The sequence below is a fragment of the Sesamum indicum genome, linkage group LG6, assembly GCF_026168435.1.
Source record: "Sesamum indicum cultivar Baizhima isolate 11 linkage group LG6, ASM2616843v1, whole genome shotgun sequence".
Lineage (NCBI taxonomy): Eukaryota > Viridiplantae > Streptophyta > Magnoliopsida > Lamiales > Pedaliaceae > Sesamum > Sesamum indicum.
The window spans coordinates 2,921,170-2,947,201 of record NC_142662.1 but is presented as its reverse complement, the minus strand read 5'-3'; the positions used below and the strand labels follow the sequence as shown (position 1 = coordinate 2,947,201).

General features: G+C 33.9%; 2 protein-coding genes across 3 annotated transcripts; both read left to right on the top strand.

Annotated features, from left to right (window-relative positions):
- The first annotated feature begins 1,323 nt into the window (after positions 1-1,323).
- Positions 1,324-5,593, top strand: LOC105165208 (nicotinamide adenine dinucleotide transporter 1, chloroplastic). 2 transcript variants are annotated; one of them, XM_088882240.1, is made up of 9 exons: positions 1,324-1,944; positions 2,169-2,264; positions 2,516-2,622; positions 2,741-2,789; positions 2,932-3,014; positions 3,950-4,044; positions 4,144-4,232; positions 4,338-4,432; positions 5,063-5,593. In XM_088882240.1, exons 1-9 carry the CDS (start codon positions 1,875-1,877, stop codon positions 5,279-5,281), a joined length of 903 nt encoding a protein of 300 aa, XP_088738366.1. In that variant the 5' UTR covers positions 1,324-1,874; the 3' UTR covers positions 5,282-5,593. The 2 variants fall into 2 exon arrangements, with proteins under 2 accessions (XP_088738366.1, XP_011082440.2); XM_011084138.3 differs by having other exon boundaries at positions 1,334-1,944; positions 2,932-3,035.
- Positions 5,594-18,683: 13,090 nt separating this feature from the next.
- LOC105165209 (kinesin-like protein KIN-14I) lies at positions 18,684-25,202 on the top strand. Its single transcript, XM_088881313.1, has 19 exons — positions 18,684-19,120; positions 19,605-19,771; positions 19,902-20,045; positions 20,191-20,427; positions 20,505-20,573; positions 20,864-20,932; positions 21,139-21,216; positions 21,333-21,464; positions 21,563-21,644; positions 21,782-21,877; positions 21,965-22,138; positions 22,227-22,333; positions 22,427-22,607; positions 22,788-22,947; positions 23,015-23,268; positions 23,348-23,511; positions 23,612-23,788; positions 24,169-24,662; positions 24,765-25,202. Exons 1-19 carry the CDS (start codon positions 19,000-19,002, stop codon positions 24,892-24,894), a joined length of 3,036 nt encoding a protein of 1,011 aa, XP_088737439.1. The 5' UTR covers positions 18,684-18,999; the 3' UTR covers positions 24,895-25,202.
- Positions 25,203-26,032: the final 830 nt, after the last annotated feature.

Genomic DNA, 26,032 nt, shown 5'->3' with positions numbered 1-26,032 from the left:
GTTGCAGGGCCGTTTGTGACTTATTGGACTTGAGTTAGAGTTTATTAAACCTGAAGCAGGTAATCGAATCTGAACTCATATTGAGTACCTTCAACGTGTGTCTTTAAATCAATAAATTTATGTTTAGTATATAATATAGAGACAAACTTCAAAGTGTATGCCCAGTAAATATGAAATAACTTTTCAACATATTTGGTGTGACATCAACGTCTTGCTACACTATAAAGGTCGAAAAATCTTCCATGAAATTCTAAGATCGAAGGAAAACTAACCTGCAAAATAGGAGTTCCACATCATACATATTCCTAATATCTTGGGACACATTATACTAAAATATTCCAACAAACTCCAACTAGATCCAAAGCATCTGACCTGTCAATAGTAAGTAAAATAGATTTTACAGAACTTAGGTTGACTAGGCATCCCTCAAACAGTCATACCTTCATCCAGATAAGTCTACCAAATCTCCATCCGTTATTTTGTTAGTTAGTTAAGACACACAACTTTTAAAAATATAACATATATATGCTGCAGCTATCGTGCAGCCATAACGATACCGATGTCGCTCATTGTCACACACTCTTTACTCTCGATCGACAACAAGATCCTTGCTCATATTTTTCACTCCACAAGCATATCTTCACTTATATTCCAACATTTTACTATTCCACTCCGATTACCACATCATACTCATACATTACTTCAACTTTTTTCAATTATTAATTTAATCAATCAGAATTTAACTTAAGTACCAAAGTGTTATCCCTTGCTTTTGCAAATTAGTCCTCCTTTAATCTTAAAATTTCATTCAATTTTTATAATACGACTAGCCCTAAATGCATCAATATCATCCAATCTATGCTCCATAAAATTAGTTACATTGAAGTATTCAAATTATTACATATATTTCTGATTTTGATGGTAATAAAAGTTCTTCCGTTTTTATCCTAAAAAAGAAAAAAACTATTACATCTACATAAACATATACTAGAATTGAACCTACAAACCAATCATTGTAACAATATTTATTCCAATTTTTCTCATTTCAATCAAAATCAAATACATAAAATATGTGAAAGATGATACCAAAATTAATCATAGCCCTCGTGTCATCCATCTTTTTATAGTTACGTGACAAATGATTTAGATAGTTTAATCAGAATAATCAATTATTATAATCAAAACTTTTGTGCGATAAAATCATCTACAACATTTGACTCCCTTGATTTTTCTATGTCTGAACTCTGAAGTCTGAAGCACGAGGGGGATTGGGGGCCCCATTTGTGGCGAATCGTTCGACTCAGAGAGGCTGGATAGGTTGGAAATATGTTATTGTTAGGTGATAATAATGTTTACCGTCGCTATTTTTCCCATGTAAGTAATAGTAGTGTAATATATCCCTTTCGCCAGTCTCCGTTTCCTCTCTCATCTTTCTATCTCTACCCAGCGGATGCGGAGAGGATTCTAACTCTACCCTTCTTAAAGCAGACGCCATGGATTCAGATTCTCGATCCCATCGTCTCAAAATTTGAGTTAGTAGACAGTATAGAACAGCTTAGTTTTGGGTGCTAATGAGATTTGGTTAGAAACGGTGGGGGTCTTGCTAAGTATTTGGATTTGTTGATTTGTTAAAAAGCTGTTTGGTGAGTTGGTTTTTCACTTGGGTAAGGAAGATTTGTTTGGATTGAATTGATCTCCGTTGGGGCTGTACGGATTGGCCATGCGACGGTTGTTCTCGGCGGCGATCGGCCTCTTGAGAGAGGACTCCGTCAACACTCCAGCCAGCGCCAATTCTCAAGGCTCTGAAATTGTTTTTGTTGTTTCTGTTTCAAACTTAGCTGATTTTGCGCGAGTTGATTCAAGTAGATTTCTCCATGGCTGCAAATACTCATGGCCCTAGTCCCAAGGGCCTCCTCTGCAATGCTGGGGCCGGTGCGGCCGCTGGTATATACTCTATCCTTTTTTACTAACTTCCATGATAGTTTATTCTCCCCGCTAATCATATTGATTATGCTTTTGAGTCTAGTCAACCTGACTCATCGACGGAAAACACTCAGTTTGTGTATTTATGTTCTATGTATATTAATATCATCAGATAAAAAAAAAAAGTAAACACTGTTGAAATTGGATTTGAAAATCCTGATGAGATTCATTTTGATCTGGCACAGGTATGATTGCAGCAACTTTTGTATGTCCTTTAGATGTTATAAAGACTAGGCTTCAAGTCCATGGGCTGCCTCAACTTGCTAGTGCTAATATCAAAGGTCAGAGGAACTCATTTTGTTGTTAGTCTTAACAGTTTGTAGATGTTATGAGATTTAGTATGTTTCGTCTTCAGTTGTTTGTTACTGGCTGTTGCTCAAACTATGATGTTTGTAATCATAACTCTGTGATAGCAGTTTTCTGAAAGATTTTTAGTTAGCAGTTGAGGGGTGGAGGTGTGTGCGAATGCTGCAGTGACCTTTTTCATATGAAATCATTATGATGAATTGTTGTTTTTCTGTAATTTTTCCAGGTAGTGTTATAGTGGGAAGTCTGGAACAGATATTTCAAAAAGAGGGGTTGCGTGGTATGTATCGTGGGCTCTCCCCTACAGTGCTTGCTTTACTTCCGAATTGGGCAGTAAGTCATTCTACTTTGTTTAAATTTTTTTATTCGTGATACTCTTGATAGTCAGTTTTTTTCTATTTTGGAAAAGGGAACAAGTTCAATGGAAATGACTTACAATAAATTTTGGCAGGTTTATTTTACTATTTATGAACAACTAAAGAGTTTTCTTGGTGCTGATGGTTAGTCCTTAACTTGCTTTTCTTTTGTAAGATTCTCTTTAGAGGAAAGACCACTTGCCTCATTCTACTTTGAGATGATTATAGAAGCGGCCCTTTTTTTTTTTTTTTTTCAATGGTGTTATTGTGTTTCTGGATTTTCTAGATCATCAGCTCTCTGTTGGTGCTAATATGATGGCTGCTTCTGGTGCTGGAGCTGCAACAACAATTGTGACAAATCCTCTTTGGGTTGTCAAAACAAGGCTTCAAGTATTTTTACTTCTGTTTGTTACTGTTGCATTTTGTCTTTTGGAGAATGTGGTTTATTTTTCATTTTAATGCTGGTAAAATGTTAGCTAGTTTATTTAATATGCATGCAAATTGAAGTTTCATATGCTTGACTGTAAGCAATGAAGAGGCTCAGTTTGCCTTTATTTGCTCACTCAATTACGGATACACAGAAGTTAAATTCAGTTTCAAAATTCTCTCTGCAAAATTTCCGTTGTGCATGATACTTCAAAGTGGACATGAACTAAATACTGGGGTTTTGTCTTCTTAGATGCACTCTATGCTTGATTTGGCAATCCCTTTCATTTGTGAATGATACTGCAAATAGAGAAAAAATAAATGCTGGGGTTTTCTATTATGGAGATGTTATCAACAAGAGCCATTGTTATTGAATTGCTACAAATTTGTGCGTATATTTCGGTGTCTTCCACAAATTCTGTAGTACTGATGTTTACAACGATTAAGGAATACATATAGCTTTTTCACAAATCTGGTAAGAATGTGGTGGAATTGTAAATGTTGAATGATTCAATGAATTATCCAATTTGATGTTAGTTTAGGCTATAGTTTATCATGTTTGGTTTCATTAAGTTGCTTTATTGAAGGATATATACATAGTTTGGCTTACAACTTAAACTTCAGAGTTTGTTGGAGACTTGTTTTCTCTGCCAAGCAGAGTAAATGATTGCCTTTTTGCTAAAACATTTTTCAACTGAACTTATATAGTTCATTCATTTGAAAATGCATCCATTCAGGAACAGATATATGGCTCAAGAAATGACTGTCACTCAACTGGTTGTCTTTAATGTAACCTACCTTGGGTGTTAATGGACTTGGTATTGACCTTTCCAAGGTAAAGGTAATTTACAGCTTGGTGTTTTCTATCACTCATGCAGACACAAGGAATCAGAAGAGATGTGGTGCCGTATAGGAGCACACTATCTGCCTTACAAAGAATTGCACATGAAGAGGGTATTCGTGGATTATATAGGTCAGTTATCTCCTTCTTGAAGTCTTGCTGACAGCATATGTTGGATTACTCTTTGTTGGACTGGTTTCTTGCTTTTTCTTATGTTCTTGTGGTGTGCAGTGGTCTTGTGCCAGCTTTAGCTGGTATTAGTCATGTTGCGATTCAGTTTCCGACATATGAGAAGATAAAATGCTACTTGGCTGACCAAGGTATGTAGTTGCTAACTCGCGTTTGGAGAAAAGAAAACATTTCTTTCTTATACCTTTTCTGTTTCCTCAGTGAAATGACTTCTGAATTCCTTGTGATGGTGGTAGGTAACACCACGATAGATAAACTTAGTGCAAGTGATGTTGCTGTGGCTTCGTCGGTTTCAAAAATATTTGCGTCGACCTTGACATATCCACATGAGGTTAGTGCAAACGATCATGCACATTCAGATTTGTATGCACTCAACCATTGGGAAGAAGGTCAAAGCTTGTTTCACAGTCACACCCGCTTGGTAAATCTGAGAAGTAATCTGGAAATGACCATAGGGCAATGAGATAGGTGATAAGGATATTTTGGTCAAATTATGCCTTATCTAGTAATTCAACCAAAATATTCCATGGTTGGATGGATATGATGCAACTAGATTATTCACTCGTAGCCCTATACTTACAGCCAAATGCCCCATTACATCTACTATTTAGATTATCTAAAGAGGATGAAACTGCAACAAATTTTTGGTGGCTCTATAGGTGAGTTGGTGATAAATTCATGACTCAGAATTCATTGATAAATGAAAGATTACCAGAACTTAGAATTGAGCCAATCAGTCTACTAACTGTTTTCATTAAATGCTGTGCTGTATTTTATGGCATACGAGTTCTAGATATATAATCTTATTATCTTTGTTCTTTATATTTGTTTTTATATTCTTAGCAATAAATTGGTTCTGTTATCCATACTTGCAGCTTGATCGATGTTTTCTTTTTCTTTTTTTTCCCCTTAAATTTGATGCTTGTGGGTTTAATCTCATAACTTTGACAACTGAACACAGGTTGTACGCTCAAGGCTACAAGAACAAGGGCACCACTCTGAGAAGCGGTATTCTGGTGTTGTTGACTGCATTAAGAAAGTTTTCCAGCAAGACGGCATTCCTGGCTTTTATCGGGGTTGTGCCACCAACCTTCTGAGGACGACTCCAGCCGCTGTAATAACATTTACCAGTTTCGAGATGATTCACCGCTTTCTTGTTTCTTTATTCTCTCCCGATTGACACCCTCAACCATTCTGAGGATGAAAAGCTTGTGAGCAGGTTCTGTTTGTTGTGTCTCTGATTACTGATTGTTTCTGTATTCTAATAGTTAGGAGGTCAGTGTTCTCTATGATAATGATGATAACTTGGTATAGTACAGAACATCTTATACAAAGTTTCAAGTTCCTTTTTAGGATTGTTATGTCTTTCGAACCTGTAGAAGTTGCCCTTTCCTCTCCTGGTTCTCCGTATGTGGGAAGAGTTCTTAACCCACAAGGAATGAAGCTTTATAGCATTTAGCCTTTTGGATGGCTATGATATTATTACTTGCCAGTCTCCTCTTCTTTAACTTCTGAAATCGGAATAAAACCTCATGCATGTTGATCCCTGAATTCATGCTGTTACAGATGATAATAGTTTGGGTGAATTACATTGACACTCTTGAGGTTTGGTTAAACTGCACAAACACTTCATGTATTTCACAAAATTATAGCTATGCCTCTTGAGAGGTGTTAGTGTAATGTTTTTTCATAAAATTACAATTACACCTCTTGAGGGGTGTTGTCGTAATATTTTTCAAAAAGAGTGTGTGTAAATTTTACATTTGAATAAAAGGTATAGTTATAATTACAATTATAACTTCATGGGCTATAATTATAATTTTATAAAAAATAAAGAGGGTCAATGTACTTTACCCAACTAGTTATGGTGGCCAATGAGCAGCTCAAGTGTGGTTGATAATCACTTTTGTGAATAAATTACGGCCCTCCTCTTCAGGGCCTCTTTATTGGGCCCAGAAAAGAATAACACCCGAAATAAATTCATATATCCGACTTTACTTTGTATTATATTCCTTCCCTATGCACTGTGCATCTTTTCGCCCTTTTTATCCCCTTCTTTATTTTGTAGTTCTTGCAAGTGAAAATGATGCAGGCATCTAGCAACCGTGCGACTCACTCTTTCGGCTTTCCCAAGAGAATAATGAGCCTTTTAAAAACGTGGTAGGCCCATTGGACCTAATTAACCATTAATTCTCTCAAATGTGTAATTAATCAATGTTTTATAAACTCTATCCTTGTACTAATCTTAAAGTCAATCTAGTTGTAATGCACAAACTCCAATGGGTTAATGAAAAGTGAAGAGCTTTAAGAATATGCGACCATGCCCCACTCCAAAAGCCTCGGAATTTGAGATTTGGTGATACCGTTCATGTAAATTTGTATCCACATAAACTATCAGTCTTATATCATAATATTGTGGGATAGTTACACTCCCTTCCTTTTGGGTTTGTTGTAATTATAGATAATCCTCATGTGGCTTGGGAAATTACGTCCAACACTTTTGAAGTTTGCTTTGATCTAACAAATAAGTTCCACCGTCGGTCAAAATTCACTAAATTTGCTAATATTAACCAAAAGATTGAACGAAAATTGATATCTAAACTCGATTGACTTATTACTGACTTATTGCAGGTCAAATAATTTTTTCAGACTAAACTACCTTTATAACGGTGAAGATATACCTCCTCACAAGTATTAACGCGTGAAGACGTATGAGCATAATTTGATCATAAAAAAAATTATTTGACCTATTATAAGTTAGTAATAAGTCAATCAGGGGGTAAATATAGACTTTTTTTTTTTTTTAATTTCTTTCATTAATATCAGCAAATTCAATGAATTTGACTAACACAGGGACTTATTTATTAAACTGAAGCAAACTTCAAGAGTGCGAAATTTAATTTTTCAAACCACAAATAATTTACGTATAATTAGGTCAAATTTCAAGAAAAGAAAGTGTAATTTTTCCTAATATTATAATCATATGTAATAGCTCATGTGGACACAAATTCACATGAACCGCCTTGAATTTGGAAACTACTGCAGTGGTCATATTTGACTTGCATAGTAATGCCAAATTAACCACATTAATTAAAAGGTATATTTACAGGGGACACAACAACTCATTTGGTAGACAAGTACTTGTGAACAATGATCCCTCTGAATTCAGAGTTGGGGACAACCTGGTATTGCTACATTGTCTTTCAATTTTAATATGTAGTGCTAAAACCATCTTTTCATTTAACACAATGTTAAAAGGACAACCCCTCAAGCTCAATTTTATTTTGAATGCATGCTTTGATCACAATGTCTGAATATGAGTTCTTGTAGATTTCTGCATTCACATCAAAAAAACTGCTCATCCTTCATGTGCAGGAACGATACAGAGACGAGAATCATTCAATAAAATCATCATCGATAAGTTTCACATCGATTGCAAGAGACACCCGAAAACACCCATCGCACACATCCAACAAACAAGTACGGATGCAACGAATTTCGACTGAAAGAGAAATATTACCTGAAAATTAATAATCAACATGATTAAGCTGAAAATTAAAGTAATGTATTATTATGAGTAAACCAGGAAGAGTGTAGGTAGGGTTCATCATGGCTTGATCGGCTGTAAAAGTTAAAGCCCCTCCAAAAGGTGTAAGGAGTGCAATGCTTTCATAATGAGCAGGGAATATGGCTGCTTCATGGACCCCTACCATCAAAGATATCATCATACTATTTTTTTTTTCTTCTTTCTTTTGCTTTCAGACTCATGTTTACTTTTATTCATACTAGTTTTTCATGGCACGCGGTTCTTGCGTGTATATAAAAAAAAATTATGCATCAATTACACGATAAATATATTACATTTATGATTTAATCGGTTCTGGTCTGATCGAACTCAATTTGATACTCAGTCGATTTCTCATTGTTTTAGACCACTTATATAGGGGTACTTGTAAATTACTTATCAAAACAGCTCTTATGGAGAGCGAGAGAGAGAGAGAGAGAGAGAGAGAGAGAGAGAGAGAGAGAGAGAGAGAGAGAGAGAGAGAGAGAGAGAGATTTCGAACCCACAAACATTTAACTAGAAGTGACTTGTCCTGTTTAATGACCGACAAGCATCGGCATTGGATACATATAAATATATATATATTTAGGGATAATTACATTGTCCTCCACTTATGTTTGGTGTAATTATACGTAAACCTCATATGGTTTGGGAAATTACACTCTGTATCCTGAGGTCTGTTTCCGTCCAACAAATGATACACATATTTATAAAATTCACAAAATTTACTGACATCACAACATACTTGAATTAAAATCTATAGTTACCCCCGTTGATGTATTACAGATTATTGTAAGTTAAATGAATTTTCTGACCCATTACCCTTATACATCTTTACACGCTAATGCATGGAGAAGGTACATTTTCACCCTTATAAGAGTAGTCTGGTCAATAAAAATGTGTTTACCAACAATAAGTCTCTACTAATCAATCAAGAAGAAATATAAATTTTTATAGATATTCTTGTTGACGTTAGCAAAACCCGTAATTTTAATAATAAATAGATTTATTTATTGAACGAAAATAAATGATACTAAGTATAATATTTCAAACTATAAATAGCTTACGTATAATTATATCAAACCTTATAAAAGAAGAATTAAATCAAATATATCCCATATATTAGTGATACTTTTAGTTACATAAAACAGAAACAGCAAGATGTAGAAATAACAGCAGCTGTCATAGGATTCGCATCAAATTGAAGAATTTTCTTTAGTAAGAGGGGAATAAAGATTTTGGATGAGTTGTGGTGCGCACCACAAAGTGGGAAATGGGAATGGACCTCCACTGCATTTTTTGTCAACCTAATTATGTCAATACTCAATACCATCTATATATATATATATATATATATGTCTTAAAAATTATTACATGAATTAAGTTTGGTCCAATCAAATTACAACAAATGTACTATATTTATTCTGTGATTGATCACTTTTCTTAAATTGTATATTAATCACACGATAATATATATTGTACTTGTCATATAATTGATTCAGATTTGGGCGAGCCAGATCCGACTAAAATTTTTCGTATATGTCATGTATATTTGGTGCTTTGTTTTTATTTTGAGTTGATTTCCTATTGTAAATTTTATTATATTTTATATATGGGATAATTACACTCTTCTTTCCTGAGGTTTGTGTAATTATATGTAGACTCCCTATGGTTTGAAAAATTACATATAACACTCCTAGAGTTTGCTTCCGTCTAACAAATAAGTCCCTACGTTAGTCAAAATTCACCAAATTTATTGATATTAACAAAAAAAATTAGAAAAAATTTTTTGTATCTACCCCGATTGACATATTACTGATTTATAGCAGATCAAATAATTTTTTTATGGCCAAATCATCCCCATACGTCTTCACGTATTAATGCATGTATGGAGGTATGTCTTCACTATTATAAGAGTGGTTTAGTTCGAAAAAAATTGTTTAACCTGCAATAATTCAATAATAAGTCAATTCAGAGTAAATATCAATTACTATTCAGTTTTTTGTTAATATCAATAAATTTAATAAATTTTGACTAATGAGGGGATTTATTCATTAGATAAAAGCAAACCTCAAAAGTGCCAAATGTAATTTTCCAAACCACAAAATCTACGTGCAATTACATTAAACCTCATGGAAGGAAATTATAGTTATCCCTTTTATACTCTATTTTACATATACATACTATGTGTACAAAAATTATATCGTCATTTTATTTAAATTTTTCATGTCAATATACATAACTCGTATATATATGAAATAAAATACGGCATAAATTAATTCGAATTTTCTTTAGTCATTTCTGCCCCAATTGGAGCATAGTTTTCTGAAATTAATGAATGCTATTATACCATTGCTTTTTTCTTCCCCTAAAACTTAAATGCAACATTTGAGAGGTCGGCCGACGCCATGACATCAACCATCATTACATGTCTTTTTCTGGGGTTTTTAGATAAGTTTAAACCTTTTGGCTTAATTATTGATAATTATGTACATTTTCTTTTAATTGAAATGATGGAATTACCCACATTCGTCTTTTCATATGCAATATCTTAATACTATTAACTTTCTTTGTAATTTTATGAATAAATTATAATAAATTCTTCAAGGGCTTAGCGTATCTGTAAAGATTTTTTATTATTCGAAAAATTATAAATATTTTTATAATGTTTAATAAAATTATGTCATTTTTGGACAGAAGTATGGGATTGTCAATTTTGATGTTTTCTGTATTTTTTTTTCTTTTTTTAAAATAAAAAAATTAAAAATTGTGAAAAATTCGGAGGAGGTGGATGAAAAGATTTGAAAAAATTGTAAACAAAATTTATTCACTTAGTCCATAAAAAGAATTTTAAAAAAAATAGAAAAATAAATAAAATTATAATTTGTAGTCGACTAGGGCATTTTGATCAAGTCATCACAAAAAATGGATTGGGCTAGTTGTTAAAGTCAAGAAGTATTTATAATTTTTCAAATAGTAAAGAAGTATTTGTAATTATTTCAAACATCAAGAGAGCTTATTGTAATTCACCCTACTTTTATCATAATATATTGTTTCATCTTTATTTAGTGTGAATAATATATTCTTTTATATATCTTAAATTTAATGTATCTACACTAATATATAATAAAAGGCCTTTTTCTATCACAAACAACGATTATGACACCGCAGCACTAATTTTATTATTATCCCAATAATACCCCTAAGTTTATTTTCTTTTCTTTTTCTTTGTTGCTTTCTTTCTTTCTTTCATTCGTACTTTTCTTTTTTCAAACGTGATGTATTGATTTATATATATATATTCTTATTTTAATATATTTTAACATATTTTAAAATATAAAAGATTATTTATTATATGCATGTAGGAACAGCGTGCCACGACAACTAGTGTATAGAGTGATTTACGACTCGATCGATGTCCCATTGAGCGAGTTATTGTCCGTTTTAACTTCTTATAAGCCTCACAATTTTGTTATGAAAAAAGCAACTCGATAGGGTGATGTTATGTTGTGGTTTTTAAGCCGTTCATAGTCCTGATTTACAATCAATTTGTGTCATCTGTCTGCATTATCAACCCCCAAACAAGTGGTTTGGGGCTGACACATGACTTTATTTTCACAAACGATACAAAATGATGTGAATTACGATTCGATCATTGCCCATTACGTAATGTATTGTCCGTTTTAATTTCGTAAGTTCATAGATATGAACCTTAAGATTTTATTTTAAAAAATATTTTATTAGAGCTTTAAAACTTCCAAATCATTTAAATTTCTCGTTTATAATGAATATAAGACGCCACAACAATATATTAATGAAATACATTATTTGTCGACTGCCAACAACACCCAACAAACCGAACGATGAACCGTTCCGGAGGCAGAGGCAGCTGCAATCACAGAATTGTAGCCTCCCTGCCCCGTTACAATACAATCTCGCGGGACAGAAAGACCTCCAAAGCTGCCAGGTTCGGTACCAGACCATATATTTGAAATTTTGGAACGTTAGTCGTGGTGTCCAACATACATTGACCATTACTACACCTTCTGATTTTAATTTATGTTACTGCACTTCAATCTCTTAGTGAATAACACTATATTAGACAACATATCTTCACAATTGAATTAGCTTTGCTGAATTATATTTTGGATAGATTTATTTACACCCTTCGCATTGTTTATATAAATTACTCATACTTTTTGGATGTTTATACATACGTTCGTCAGAAATATAAATATCATTTACACAGATTAACTCTAATTTTTAAAAAATTATATATATATCCCAAAAAAAATGTCGACATTATTATACAAACTACACATGCTTTTTTGTTGTCAAGGGAGGTTTTTGTGATTATGCAAAATATATGAGCAATTTTTGTAAAGGTAAAATTATAAAATTAGTCCTATATATATAAAGGCTAGCAAAATTTAAGTCCCATAAGTATTGGACTGGTAATTTTAATTTTGTAAGTTTCAATTTCGTAGCAATTTTAGTCATTCAGACAAAAAAACACCAGATTTTTTCCGGACAAATTGGGGCTTAGGGTTCTGACTACAAACTAGGTTTGAATTAAATACGTAGTATCCTTGTAAAATGCTTATATAAGGAGGAAAAAAAAAAAGGAGACTCCTCTTTCACCTTTCTCTCTCTCTCTCTCTGTACTCGTATGGTTGAGGGGAAATGATGGGTTGGAAAAGGCGAAGCTTTAGTCAGAAGATCGGCGCTAGGGTTGTTCACCGAGGAGAGAAATTGAGGGATGAAATGTTAAGTCCAAATTCGCTCTACTTGTATGAGGGGAAGCGAATGGAAACGAGAATAGATTGAGGGGGTGGGAATGAAAATGGAAATTGGTTGACGGGAACTATGGGTTGGCAAAGGTGAAATTGTGGTCAGAAGGTCAACGTGGGGTTGTACGTCGGAGGAGAAATTGAGAAATGAAATGTTAGGGTTCAAATTAAGCAAACGAACCCTCAATTTCACCCTTAAGAGAACGAACCCCATGCCCGGCCTTTTGACCAAGAGGCTTCACCTTTCCAACCTATTATTTCCCCTCAACTAATTTTCATTTTCATTCACTCTTCCTAAACTAATTTTTATTCCCATTCACTTCCTCTCATACTAGGTTTGAATTAAATACGTAGTATCCTTGTAAAATGCTTATATAAGGAGGAAAAAAAAAAAGGAGACTCCTCTTTCACCTTTCTCTCTCTCTCTCTGTACTCGTATGGTTGAGGGGAAATGATGGGTTGGAAAAGGCGAAGCTTTAGTCAGAAGATCGGCGCTGGGGTTGTTCACCGAGGAGAGAAATTGAGGGATGAAATGTTAAGTCCAAATTCGCTCTACTTGTATGAGGGGAAGCGAATGGAAACGAGAATAGATTGAGGGGGTGGGAATGAAAATGGAAATTGGTTGACGGGAACTATGGGTTGGCAAAGGTGAAATTGTGGTCAGAAGGTCAACGTGGGGTTGTACGTCGGAGGAGAAATTGAGAAATGAAATGTTAGGGTTCAAATTAAGCAAACGAACCCTCAATTTCACCCTTAAGAGAACGAACCCCATGCCCGGCCTTTTGACCAAGAGGCTTCACCTTTCCAACCTATTATTTCCCCTCAACTAATTTTCATTTTCATTCACTCTTCCTAAACTAATTTTTATTCCCATTCACTTCCTCTCATACGGGTAGAGAGAGAGAGAAAGCTGAAAGAAGGGATTTTTTTTCTCTCTCTCTCTCTTTTTTTTTTTTTTTTATGTTAGTATCCTATGAGGATACCACGTATTTAATTCAAGTTTAGCTGGCAGTTGGAACTCTGAGCCCCAATTTGTCCGGCTAAATTATAGCAATTTTGGTTGGAAGGACTAAAATTACCACTAATTTCAAACTTAGAGGATTAAATTTGTCAGTCCAATATTTACGGAACTAATTTTGCCAACCACATATATATACAAGACTAATTTTGAATTTTTGTCTTTTTGTAAACACAGTAACACACCATAGATTAGGGGGTGTAAATGTATTTATCCTTTATAGTTTTAAATGTAAATTGTAGTCCAAAAGATTTTTATTTTTTTTAAATGAGATAAATAGACTCCTCTCCCTTGATACTTAGTCTAATTACACATAGATTCTCTGTGATTTGAAAAATTACATCTAGTAGCCATGAGATTTGCTTTCGTCTAAAAATAGGTCCCTCCATTAACCAAAATTCATCGAATTTGTTGATATTAACAAAAAACTGATAAAATTTGATATTTACCTTCGATTGACTTATTATTGACTTATTTGCAGTAAAATATTTATTCTAACTAAACTACTCTTATAAGGATAAAAATACACATTCTCACATACATTAACTTGCGAAAATATATAAATCAGTAATAAGTCAATTGGGGTAAATATTTATCCATTTTTTTTGTTAATATCAGTAAATTCGGTGAATTTTGACTAACGGAGAGACTTATTTGGTAGATGAAAGCAAGCTTTAGGGTACTAAATGTAATTTTTTAAACCACAGGAGATGTATATGTAATTACACCAATTCTTGGGAGAAGAAAAATGAAGCCAACACCCGTGTCCGTGGCATGTCCCCGCCCCCCTCTTTTTAATTTTCAGACACTCCGATGCCTTGTCTGACATGCGTCCAAGCCGTGTCCAACACTGTATCGTGTAATTTTTCGGAATGTTCTTGCATTATAGTTCCGCATATTACCAGAAAAAAATATAGATATGTATTTCTTACAGTATAAATTGGTATGATTTAAAAATTATGACAAATTAATACTATGTATCACGATGAAACAAAATGAAGTGAAAATGTAAGTTTTGATTACAATTAATTAACATTTATCATGAAAAAAACCTATAACAAAAACATGTACCATAGTTTTTAGCTATAACTAATCTTTTAGCCTTACTGCTGAAACAACGACTAATAGTTATTATATAATTATAATTAATTAATACTCATCATAATTTTTTTATTTTTAACTATGATAATTAAACGTAATAAAAAATCATATTTCTTTTTGCCGGCAATTTTTTTTTCATTTTTTTTTAGAGAAGAAACGATATTATTAATAAAGAAACAAAATAATTTTTAATTGACGAGTCATATTATTATTAATATATTAAAAATAATTATATTAATATAATTTTTATTTACAATAAAAAATTAAATAACTCGGATTGAATAACCACAGCTGAAAACAATGAAGCTCAAAATGCAGGAGCAGCACTAACAGACTAGACAAAGAATTAATCATCTTCTAACCCATTATTCTTCTCGAAACCATGAAAAGATGAAAGTTAAAATCACCTAACCCCAAGAATAGTTAATTCTTAGAATTAATTACATTTAAAGTCCCTCTAAAAATATTAAATTATACTTTTTCCTAAAACATTTTGAAATTATAATTACAACCCTTTATGAAATTTTCGATTTATACCTGAGGATTTGGATGAAAAATACTGATTTAAGCAAAAGAAATTACATAGATCTTTAATTTTGCTCCATATTTAAGATTCTCAAGTATATTTTCTTACTTATAAAATGATACATGTAATACATATATATATATTGAGTGAGGTTAATATCATTATATTTTTTTACTTCATAAGTACAAAATTATTACATGAAAATATTAAATGAGAGGTAATATTGAAAATTTATACAATTTGTTTTTAGGCTAATGTTAGCATTTTTTATTCAAATTCTAACAAAATGAGTTAGGTGTAAATAATGAATTTTTAAAAAAGAATGAGCGTATTTTCAACACTTTTTTAAGGGAAAATATAATTTTGTATTTTTGGAAGGGTGTAAGTGTAATTAATCTTAATTTTATATCAAGAAAATAGTACATACACTTAGAGTCAAAGAAAGAAAAAGGGTTTGGTAAGAAAAAAAGATTGAGGCGCACACAATTCAAGTCCGAAGCCAGTTTGTTGTATTGTTTCAGTTAATTACCACTTTCAACCAAATCCTTATCTTTGAAAATGACCAATTGCCTACCAACTTATAAACTAAACTACCCAATATATCCTTTTTCCTTATTAAAAAATGATTCCACTTTCAAAGAGGCAAATATAATTACATTACTTTGTTTTAACTAAAAATACTCACTCGTTTTTTGAAAAATTATAAATACTCATTTAAAATTACAAATATCCTAAAAAATACTCTCTAAATGCGTTGTCTCAAGGGGGCATTTGTTCCGATATTTGTAATTTTTCAAACAACGAATAAATATTTGTAATTATAACAGGAGCTCGTTGTAATTTATTTATTTTTTAAATGCGGTCTGGTGATTTATATAATTTATTTTTATTTATGATATATTTAAAAATATAAAAAATTATTTATTATATTAATGCAAAAATAACATGCCCGAGTGCCAGTATCTGTACTATATATTAAGGGAGAACACCTCTTTGATATTTCCGTTAGTTCTGATTTGCTTGCCACCTGCCCACTATCTAATAGCTTTTGCTCTTTCTCCTACATCAAATATTCTCTTTTAAAATTATTTATTTATAATCATAATAATTTTATATTACCATTTTTTCTGAAATTAATTTTTTATTAAATGAAATTTAATTTTGTAATTTTTTTGTGCACATACATCGAACGGACCATGTCCGACTAATAGATATATAAAAATGCTGCCGAGTGATGCATCTTGGAGACTAAGCGAAGCAACGCCGCAAGCTTAGCTCTACTGGAGAGCAAATACTCTTAGACAACAAGAAGGGAAGGAAAAGGGCAGGTGGTTAAAATGTTATCTATCAGTGAAAACATTAACGATTTGTATGATAAGTTTAATATGTTTTATCATAAAATATGAATCAATTACATAACTAATAAATACTCTAAGAATTCATTTAGTTTCCATCAAATTATTTTTTATTGACGTATATTGAAATTTAATCTATTTGATTAATTTATATTTATTTTATTTTTCTTCTATTTTATTTAATTTAAGAAAATAATAAAAACTTTAAATTATAGGGATAAGTACACTGCCTTTTCATGAGATTTGGTGTAATTACATGTAGACTCTTCTGTGATTTGAGAAATTACATCTAATACTCCTAATTTTTGTTCATCCAACAAATTGATCCATCTGGTAGTCAACATTTACGAAATCTGTTGATATTAGCAAAAAATTTGAATAAAAAATCTATGTTTACTCCCAATTGACTTTTTACTGACTTATTACAGTTGAATCGAATCTTTGATTAAAAAAAAATTGTTCGAACTACAATAAATCAGTAGTGAATCAATCAGCGATAAATATGAATTTTCATTCATTTTTTTTTACTAATATCAATGAATTCCGTAAATTTTGGCTTAGGAAGGAATCTATTGTTGGATAGAGATAAAAGTCAATGGTACAAAATGTAATTTTTCAAACTATTGAAAAGTCTAAATGTACTTACATCAAAATTCAAGAGAAAACGGTCTAATTATTCTTAAACTATACACATCGATTGTGCTTTCATAACGAGTTAAATGCAATTTACCCCCTATGATATGTGAAATGAGTAAATATCCCGTGTAAAAAAGAATTAGCAAAGTACCCCCTGTGTTTCAAAAAAGAAACAATTTTCCTTCTATCAATGGTTTAGATATGGGGCGGGAGGGGGGTAAGTATTTGCTTTTTCCAAAATGCAAAAAATAATTTACTATTTTATTTTTTTATAAGAGATTTTTTACTCATTTCTCGTATCAGACGTGTTAAATTGCATACATATTTCCCCTCTCAGAACTGATACTTGTCAAGGTGGTGACACTCTTAAGCAGCTTCCAAATAATTATGAAGATGCTGAGATTGATAATAACAGCTTTTAATTGCTGAGTCTTTCATTGGATTCTTGATACATAATAGGCATCTCCACACCTCCTAAAACATTTCTCATTTCACATCTCTTTTATTGAGAGAGTTGAAAGCCCAAAGGTCCCAACTTTATATACGACGTGTTTGTGATTTTAATGAAAGGATGAAAAGGGAATTTTACTCACGATATGATTGCATATAAAGTGAAATCGTTTTTGTATATATGATTGGTCAAATTAATGAATAGTGCTATAAAAAAAATTATATTTTTGATATTTATAACAGTGTTGAGAATTTTACGATGTTGTAGGTTGTATGTATTTAATATGTGCCTTATGTATATTAAATTACTTTTTTATCCTTGCAAGTAAATATTTATTACCAATATACATCACTGTATATGTAAAAGTAAAAACCCCAGGAGTCTGTTCCCTAAATTTGTTTATATTCCACCATTATTGCTTTTTTTTTCCTTTCAAAACTTAATTTTGATTTGATGACTAATGATGTACAAATTATGTGTGATTAGTAATTAAAGGGTGTTTACGGTAGTTTCTACTTTTGTGGCAAAAATAAGTTGTTGAGAAAGTTGTGATTTAAATAACAGTAAAAGTTGGGAGTATTTGAACACATCAATTAAAAATAAAAGGAATAACTAAATTTATACCCCTGATTCAATGATTTGTTCACACAGATTACCTTGTTTTTTCACATAACAGCAAAAGAATAGAGGGAGTTTATGTAATGATGTTGACATTTTTGGGAGTGTATGTGTAATTTTTCAAAAAGATAGAGATAGTTTGTGTAAATGATGTTTATGTTTTTGGTGAGTGTATATCTACTTATCTAAAAGACATGAGTTATTTGTGTAAACAGACAATTAATCAACAAGGTGGAGAAATTGGTAGGAAGTTAGGTGTTTATAATTTTTAATTATTTAATTTAATCCGTTTAAAAGTAAAAAATATAAAACAAAAATATTATTTTTTAACTTATTTTTGAGAAACGCTTACAGACAGCGCATTAATTTGGCGGAGTAAAAACGGGGTCTTGAAATAGATGTTTTGTGGAACACGACTTATAAAAGTAGGTGAACAGTTGGATCCCAAGGCTGGCGGTTCGGGGCGACGTTTGAGAGCATGTGGGCTTAGGCAAAGATATATTCAAAAGGTGGCACACTCAGTGTCATGGCATCAGTAGTATAAAGCAGAGGTGTAGCTTTCCAGTTTGTAGAGAGGAAAAGGAAAAGAAAAGGGGGGAAGCCATGGCCACTGCTTCTCTGTATAGGCTTAGGCTGAGAACAAACTGAATCATTCTTTCTGTATATCTATTGTATGTTGTGTGCATTTTGTATTGATGCTGAAGCCTGCCTTAGTCACTCTGCTTTTGAGCCTTCTTCATCCAGTGTCACGCAGAGATTTGCATATTAATTATCTGAAATTTCTTTGATGATTCTGGTTGTGGTGGAGTGTTGAAATTCGAGAATTGTTGAATTTGGAATGGCGGCTCTTGAAGGTGCATTGTCCTTCTCTGTGGCGTCAGTTGTGGAGGATGTTCTTCAACAGCACGGGGGGCGATCTCGTGGTCTTGATTTGGATGCTCGGAGAGCGGAAGAGGCTGGTAATTTTCGAAATATTTGGGGAGCTAATTTTGGTAGTTTACGGCTATAAATCCTCTAACACAGTCTAATGTTCTGATTTTTGGTTTAAATTGACGTAGACTTCGGGTTGATTAAAACTAGAATATATGAAAGAATGGTCTTTGGACTTTCCTATTTTCATAATCCGGAACTAGCTTTTCTTTGAAACATGATGGTTGGTTTGCTTGGTAGAGTAAAACTGACTCTTCAGTATCTTCAATGAAGTTAAAATAAATGTACTTCCATAATGAAATTCAAGAACTGAAGCTTCACGGCGGAATTTGAAAGTAAACGTCCAAAGTTGCATGGCAATTTCGATGAGTCCCGTTGTGTGGATCTAGACACAACATTTCTGTATCTTCCTAAGAGATGCTGTGGAAAGATATATATCTGCTTTTATACGATTGCATCATTTCGTATCCAACATTTCGCATTATATAAATGAGTCCATTTCTGTTGACGCAGCAATAAGAAGATATGAAGCTGCCGCATGGCTGAGGAAAGTGGTTGGAGTAGTGTCGGCTAAAGATTTACCAGCCGAGCCTTCTGAGGAAGAATTTAGGCTTGGGTTAAGAAGTGGAATAATTCTATGCAATGCACTTAACAAAATTCAGCCTGGAGCTGTGCCAAAGGTCAGTAACAGATGTTCCCATAGTTTTCTTTAGCTTTTTTCTTGTTTTATTTTTCAGAATCATGATAGTTTTCGTGCAGCGAAGCAGCCTTTGATCATAATTAGGATTGACCCCAATCCATTTATTTCAGGTTGTTGAGAGTCCATGCGACTCCTCCCATATTCCGGATGGTGCTGCATTATCAGCGTATCAATACTTTGAGAATGTGAGGAACTTTCTTGTAGCCGTTGAAGAGATGGGAATGCCTACTTTTGAGGCCTCTGATCTGGAGCAGGTAGGTCTCCATCGGAAAATAATTTCATTGAGCAATACACAAAATAAGATGAATAGTCATTTGGTTGTTTCATAAGATTGCAACCACTAAACTAATCACTTAAAATTTTGCTAAATGACAATTTGAAATCATTGACTTTTTTCAGGGAGGAAAATCTTCAAGGGTCGTAAACTGTGTGTTGGCAGTTAAGTCCTACAACGAATGGAAACAGACAGGAGGAAATGGGGTTTGGAAATTTGGTGGAAATGTTAAAACATCTCCAGGTGGGAAACAATTTGTCCGCAAAAATTCTGAGCCATTCACGGGTTCTCTGTCAAGGAGTATGTCCATAAATGAGAAATCTCAAAATGGCATATCCACCGACACAGATTTTAACAGAATGGTGGGTAAGCTTTCATTGAAGTGGGAATTTAGTCTACTTTAGCATCTCTCTTCATCTTGTTTTTCTTTTCTCTGCAGTCTAATTCTTCTTTGAGTATGCTAGTTCGAGCAATTCTATTGGATAAGAAGCCTGAAGAAGTTCCTAATGTAAGTATGATGTGCACCTTCCAAACAAATTTGTAATCACATATGTTTTTTATGCTTCCTGGTTTGGATGGAAGTTTGGCTAGGAACTTCAAATGAAAGATGTTTGCTACCAACTCTTTTTAATTTTCTTTTTAAGTATGATATTGAGAATCAGAATTCAGTATGTCGAGGGTTAATGAGTGTGCGTACTCGATTTATACTTTTTTTTATTCCTGAACTTAGCGCTCTTAAATCATGATGATGTTAAGAACCCCTGACTGGAGCTGATATACTTTCTGGTTTTATTACAGCTTGTTGAATCTGTATTAAGTAAGGTCGTGGAGGAGTTTGAGAATCGCATTGCAAGCCAAATTGAATTGGTATAGTTTGTTCTCTTTGCTATTACTTGGACACTTCGTTATGCAGTTCTAGTAATTTTATTTTGGTTCACCTCTTCAAGTTACTCTGCAAATTTTCAACTGACAGAAACTTTGCTTATATGACATGGATATCTCAAACACTTATGAAATCGCTTTTAGGACCTCATTTGGTCTGTCTCTTGTTTATTTGTTTGTTTGTCAACCAGAAGAAAGCTTCCTTTAGAGACTTCAATACTTCTCATGGTAGCAAATCCGTTTCAAAGCCTTCTTCATCCAATGTAAAGGTAGTCCCTTTCGAATTAAATGCTTTGAGAAAATCTACTGCTTATCTGTTAAAGATTGATTTCTCGTGGATTATGTTTGCTTTGGTGATACATCTGTTTCCTCTTTCCTAAACAAGACTGAACAAAAGAATGCTGCAATGCCGAGGGGAGATGAAATATTACAAAAGCATAGCATATGTGATGAAGAATCAGAAAGTAGATTGATGAAGCAACAGTTGATCGTTGATCAACAGCAGGAAGATATTACGGTAAGAGGAAACTGGGTGCACTCTCCATCATGTTTAAACAATCCCTTCGCCCTCTAAGGTATTAAAGCTGAAAAAAGTGCTTTGTCATTGATCTCTAGGTCCTGAAGCAAACTCTTTCTATAACCAAAGCTGGTATGCAGTTCATGCAAATGAAATTCCATGAAGAAATTCATAATCTTGGTAGGAATTTGAAAAGTTTTGGTTTCCTCATTTATTTATATGTTCTCAATATAGTGGATGCAGTGCTGGGTGTTCTTTTGTTTAGACTATTTCATTTACTATTTGAATTTTAACCCAAGTCTACTCTTACTTTACAGGCCTCCATATTCATGGACTAGTTCATGCTGCTTCTGGATATCATAGAGTTCTTGAGGAAAACCGGAAGCTTTATAACCAAGTCCAGGACCTAAAAGGTAAGTTTAATGTTTCTTAGTCTTATTGTATTTACCTGTTCTGACTATTTTTAAGTAAATTAATGCTGAATATTTTAATTGAATCAGGGAGCATTAGGGTTTATTGTCGTGTCAGACCATTCCTGCCTGGACAATTTGATTACTTGAGTACTGTGGATCATATTGAGGAAGGAACTATTAGCATAAACACTCTAGCCAAGAATGGAAAAGCACGGAAATCCTTCAACTTTAACAAAGTGTTTGGGCCTTCTGCAACTCAAGGTAGGCCATTGACTTGCAGAATTTTCACTTTGTGTACTGTTCGAGGATTTGAAAATATCTCCAAAGTTTGCTTCTTATCTCTTTGCAGAGGAGGTCTTTTCAGACACCCAACCACTAATAAGATCGGTCCTTGATGGTTACAATGTCTGCATTTTCGCTTACGGTCAAACAGGATCAGGAAAAACTTACACTATGGTGAGATAGCAGCCATTAATCTGTTACATAACCACTTACCCTGATTTCTGTTCGAGAGCCAACATTGATGTTAATGCTGTTGCATCTATCCAGACTGGACCCAAGGAACTGACAGACCAGAGTCAAGGAGTGAATTACAGGGCTTTACGTGATTTGTTCCTCCTTGCTGACCAAAGAAAGGATACTTTCTGCTACAATGTCTCTGTTCAGATGATAGAGATTTACAATGAGCAAGTGAGGGATCTCCTCAATACTGATGGCCTAAGCAAAAGATATCCTTTCCAAAGCTAGTTTCTTACCTAATACATTGATTTAAGAATTCATTTATAATTTCTGTTAGGACCACCATCAAAATGAAACTTCCAACTTTTTGTGGTTTATACAATCACCTTATGTATATTATATGGTGTGAAAGAAAAGCTCTAGCTCAAGGATTCCTTCACTATCACTACATTAGAAATTCGAAATAGTTCTCAGACAGGACTCAGTGTACCAGATGCAAGTTTGGTTCGTGTCTCTTCAACATCTGACATTATTGATCTGATGAACCTTGGACAAAGGAATCGTGCTGTTGGTGCAACAGCTCTCAATGACCGCAGTAGTCGCTCACACAGGTGAGCAGTTGAAGCTAAACCTCATGCCTCTAAAGTAACCTTTTAACTAAAGTTCATTTCATTGCAGTTGTTTAACAGTTCATGTCCAAGGAAGAGATTTGACTTCTGGGAATATTCTTCGGGGCTGCATGCATCTAGTTGATCTGGCCGGGAGCGAGAGAGTCGACAAATCAGAAGTGACTGGTGACAGACTCAAAGAGGCTCAGCATATTAATAAATCTCTTTCTGCACTAGGTGATGTGATCTCCTCTCTTGCACAAAAGAGTCCACATGTCCCCTATAGAAATAGCAAACTCACCCAACTGCTCCAGGACTCACTTGGTAAGGATAACAGGCTCTACAAATCATTTTCTTGTTTCGCCATTCTTAACATGATTCTGATGCCAATTGTTCTACTCAGGAGGGCAAGCTAAGACACTAATGTTTGTTCACATAAGCCCTGAGCCTGATGCCATTGGAGAGACGATTAGTACGCTTAAATTTGCTGAACGTGTTGCCACTGTTGAACTTGGTGCTGCTCGAGTAAATAAGGATTCTGCAGATGTTAAAGAACTAAAAGAACAGGTTCCAAAATTTTTCTTTGGAGCTTGTGGAGTGTATTCATTTTTCCTGCATTCAGAAGTTAGATTTGTTCAATGGCTCAGTTAGTCTATTCATGTGGTAGGTTGCCACTCTTAAAGCTGCCTTAGCAAGGAAAGACGCGGAACCAGTGTCCCTGCAGCAGAAGATATCTGGCAGTCCATGTAGCATGCAGCCGTCATTTTTACAACCTAATTTAAATTCTAGCTTGCAATCACCAAATGGGCTCAGGAAACCGATGGAAGATGTCGGAAACATAGAGGTAAATGAATCTTAACCGTTGAAATGTCTCTCATTTTACTATTTGTCAAGTTTGTCTCAGAGTGCTGCTCAGGAGTTATAAGTTAACTGCAAATAGATGGTTCAATTATGGTTGCTGGAGATTGGTTCAATAAATAATTATTCAATGCTTAGAATTTCTTTAATAATGCATTGATAAATGCTTAAGCATGGCAACAACCATGGGAAACTTTTGAATTTTTAATGAAATTTACCTTTACCTAAAAACAAATAAAACCCATGGGGAACATCTTCAAAACGTACCAGTTAACTTTGCTTGATCAAATATATTTACTGAAACTGAACCAGGTCTTTTCTATTAGATTCTGTTATTTCCAATTTTGATTTCTGCTGAGTTCACAGGTTCACCGCAATTCTGCATCGAGGCAAAAGAAGCAAAGCTTGGATCTAGATGAGCTACTTGGAAATTCACCTACCTGGCCGCCTGTCAGCAGCCCTTGCCAAAACAATGGGGACGATGATAGAGAATTAATCAGCTCAGGTGAATGGGTGGACAAGCTCATGGTGAACAAGCAAGATCCTGTTTGTGGAGCCGAAAACCCGTTAGCTACTTGGGAGCCTAACAACAGCAACATTTCCGATGCAATTTATCAGAAATATCTATCAGATTCTACGAAATACTATTCTGATAAGTCATTTGGCCTATATCCTTCAAATGACCAGTTTGATGTTAATACTACGGATGATTTGGACGAGCTTGATGCTGGAACCAGCGACTCGTCTGAGCCAGATTTGCTCTGGCAGTTTAACCATTCCAAGCTTGGAGGCTTCAGCAATGGTATTGCTCCTAAGGTCCAGAAGCCTAATATAAAACAATCAAAAAGCCCAGAATTCAGGTAACGTCCATATCTTGCCTCAGCAACTACATCATGTCTTATGTAAGACATAATTAACAAACTCGAAAGCTTACTGAATTCTGTTCCCTGTTGTCATATCAGGACCATGATTCCAAAATTGGGCCCATCACCATCGCGAAAAGCAGTTCATGAAGGTGGCCAAGGCCATCCTCCACCGCGGAGTGGAAGACAGACCACCGAAACAAAACGTAAAACAGGGAGTAGGAAGTAGAAGAATCGTCTAGGGTCGCCCTGACGCCCTCCTAATCTTTCATTTTTTTCCTTTACTCGAGGTGAGAGTGAGAGAATATATATGTAGAGTTTGTTAATGGTTTTTCTTCTCCTTTCTCTTTTTTCTTTTTCTCTCTGAGTTATTCTTCATACATAGGCAAAAACAGCAACAACTCCAGTTGCTCGTATTGGGAGTTTCTTTTTTTGTTTACTTCACCCGATTGTAATGTCATCAATGGGCTTGTAGAACTTACACTTACTGATGCTTCATTCTTATTTGTGAATAATGTATTTTCTATTATAACAGTATGAATGAGTTTGAATTTTGAAAGCTACTTTCAATTTTTGATCAGACTAAACTATCTTTATGATAACAGTAGTTTTGAGGGTAATTATACAAATTAACTCCGAATAAATATCGATTTTGAATTAGTTATTTTGTATGATAATTGTTAGGAAAAACCCTTAGCATAGAAATACCAGAAATTAAGGGAAATGAAAAGGCACAGTGCGATACATTGCTTTAACCTGTGGAGAACTGTCAATTGGTGAAGGAACTTGAAAATATATCAACAAGACCATTGCAATTTGCAGGCACTGTCAAGAAGGAAAATAATGAACAAGAAAACTTCAGATCCATTCATTCGAGAAGAAAATGGAGTTCTAGTGCAGCTGCTATACATCTGTGTATATATATACACAATATGAATGAAGAAAGAAAGTTAAACTAACCACCTATCCAACGGCTAGTGCACTAAAACAACTAAAAGTGCTACTCCACTTATATAAACGTATTTACATAAGAAAGCTTAAAAACTGAAGTATAAAAGCGTGAGATGAATTCTGCCTTCTTTAATTTACATAGCGTCGTTAGTGTCATTTGGAGAACAGCAATTTTCTTAGGCCTTAGTAAAAAATGATCCCTGTTCATCATCTTCCACTTCGAGTCACTGCACTTCTGAGCATCACTATTCTGTCAACCCCCCTCAAGCTGGACCAACTGTGAAGTTTATAAGCCCAGCTTGCGAAGAAAAGAATGAAAGAGGGGTCCTGTCAATGGCTTAGTGAAAATGTTGTCCAATTGATCCTTTGATCAAACATGAGTAGGAGCAAGGAAGCCAGACTTGTAGTGATCACGT

Coding starts and splice junctions, on each gene's coding strand:
- LOC105165208 (XM_011084138.3), top strand. CDS start 1,875: ATGGCTGCAAATACTCATGGCCCTAGTCCCAAGGGCCTCCTCTGCAAT. Junction 2,265..2,515: donor TGCTAGTGCTAATATCAAAG/GTCAGAGGAACT, acceptor TAATTTTTCCAG/GTAGTGTTATAGTGGGAAGT. Junction 2,623..2,740: donor CTTTACTTCCGAATTGGGCA/GTAAGTCATTCT, acceptor AAATTTTGGCAG/GTTTATTTTACTATTTATGA.
- LOC105165209 (XM_088881313.1), top strand. CDS start 19,000: ATGGCGGCTCTTGAAGGTGCATTGTCCTTCTCTGTGGCGTCAGTTGTG. Junction 20,046..20,190: donor AGGCCTCTGATCTGGAGCAG/GTAGGTCTCCAT, acceptor GACTTTTTTCAG/GGAGGAAAATCTTCAAGGGT. Junction 22,139..22,226: donor TGGGCCTTCTGCAACTCAAG/GTAGGCCATTGA, acceptor ATCTCTTTGCAG/AGGAGGTCTTTTCAGACACC.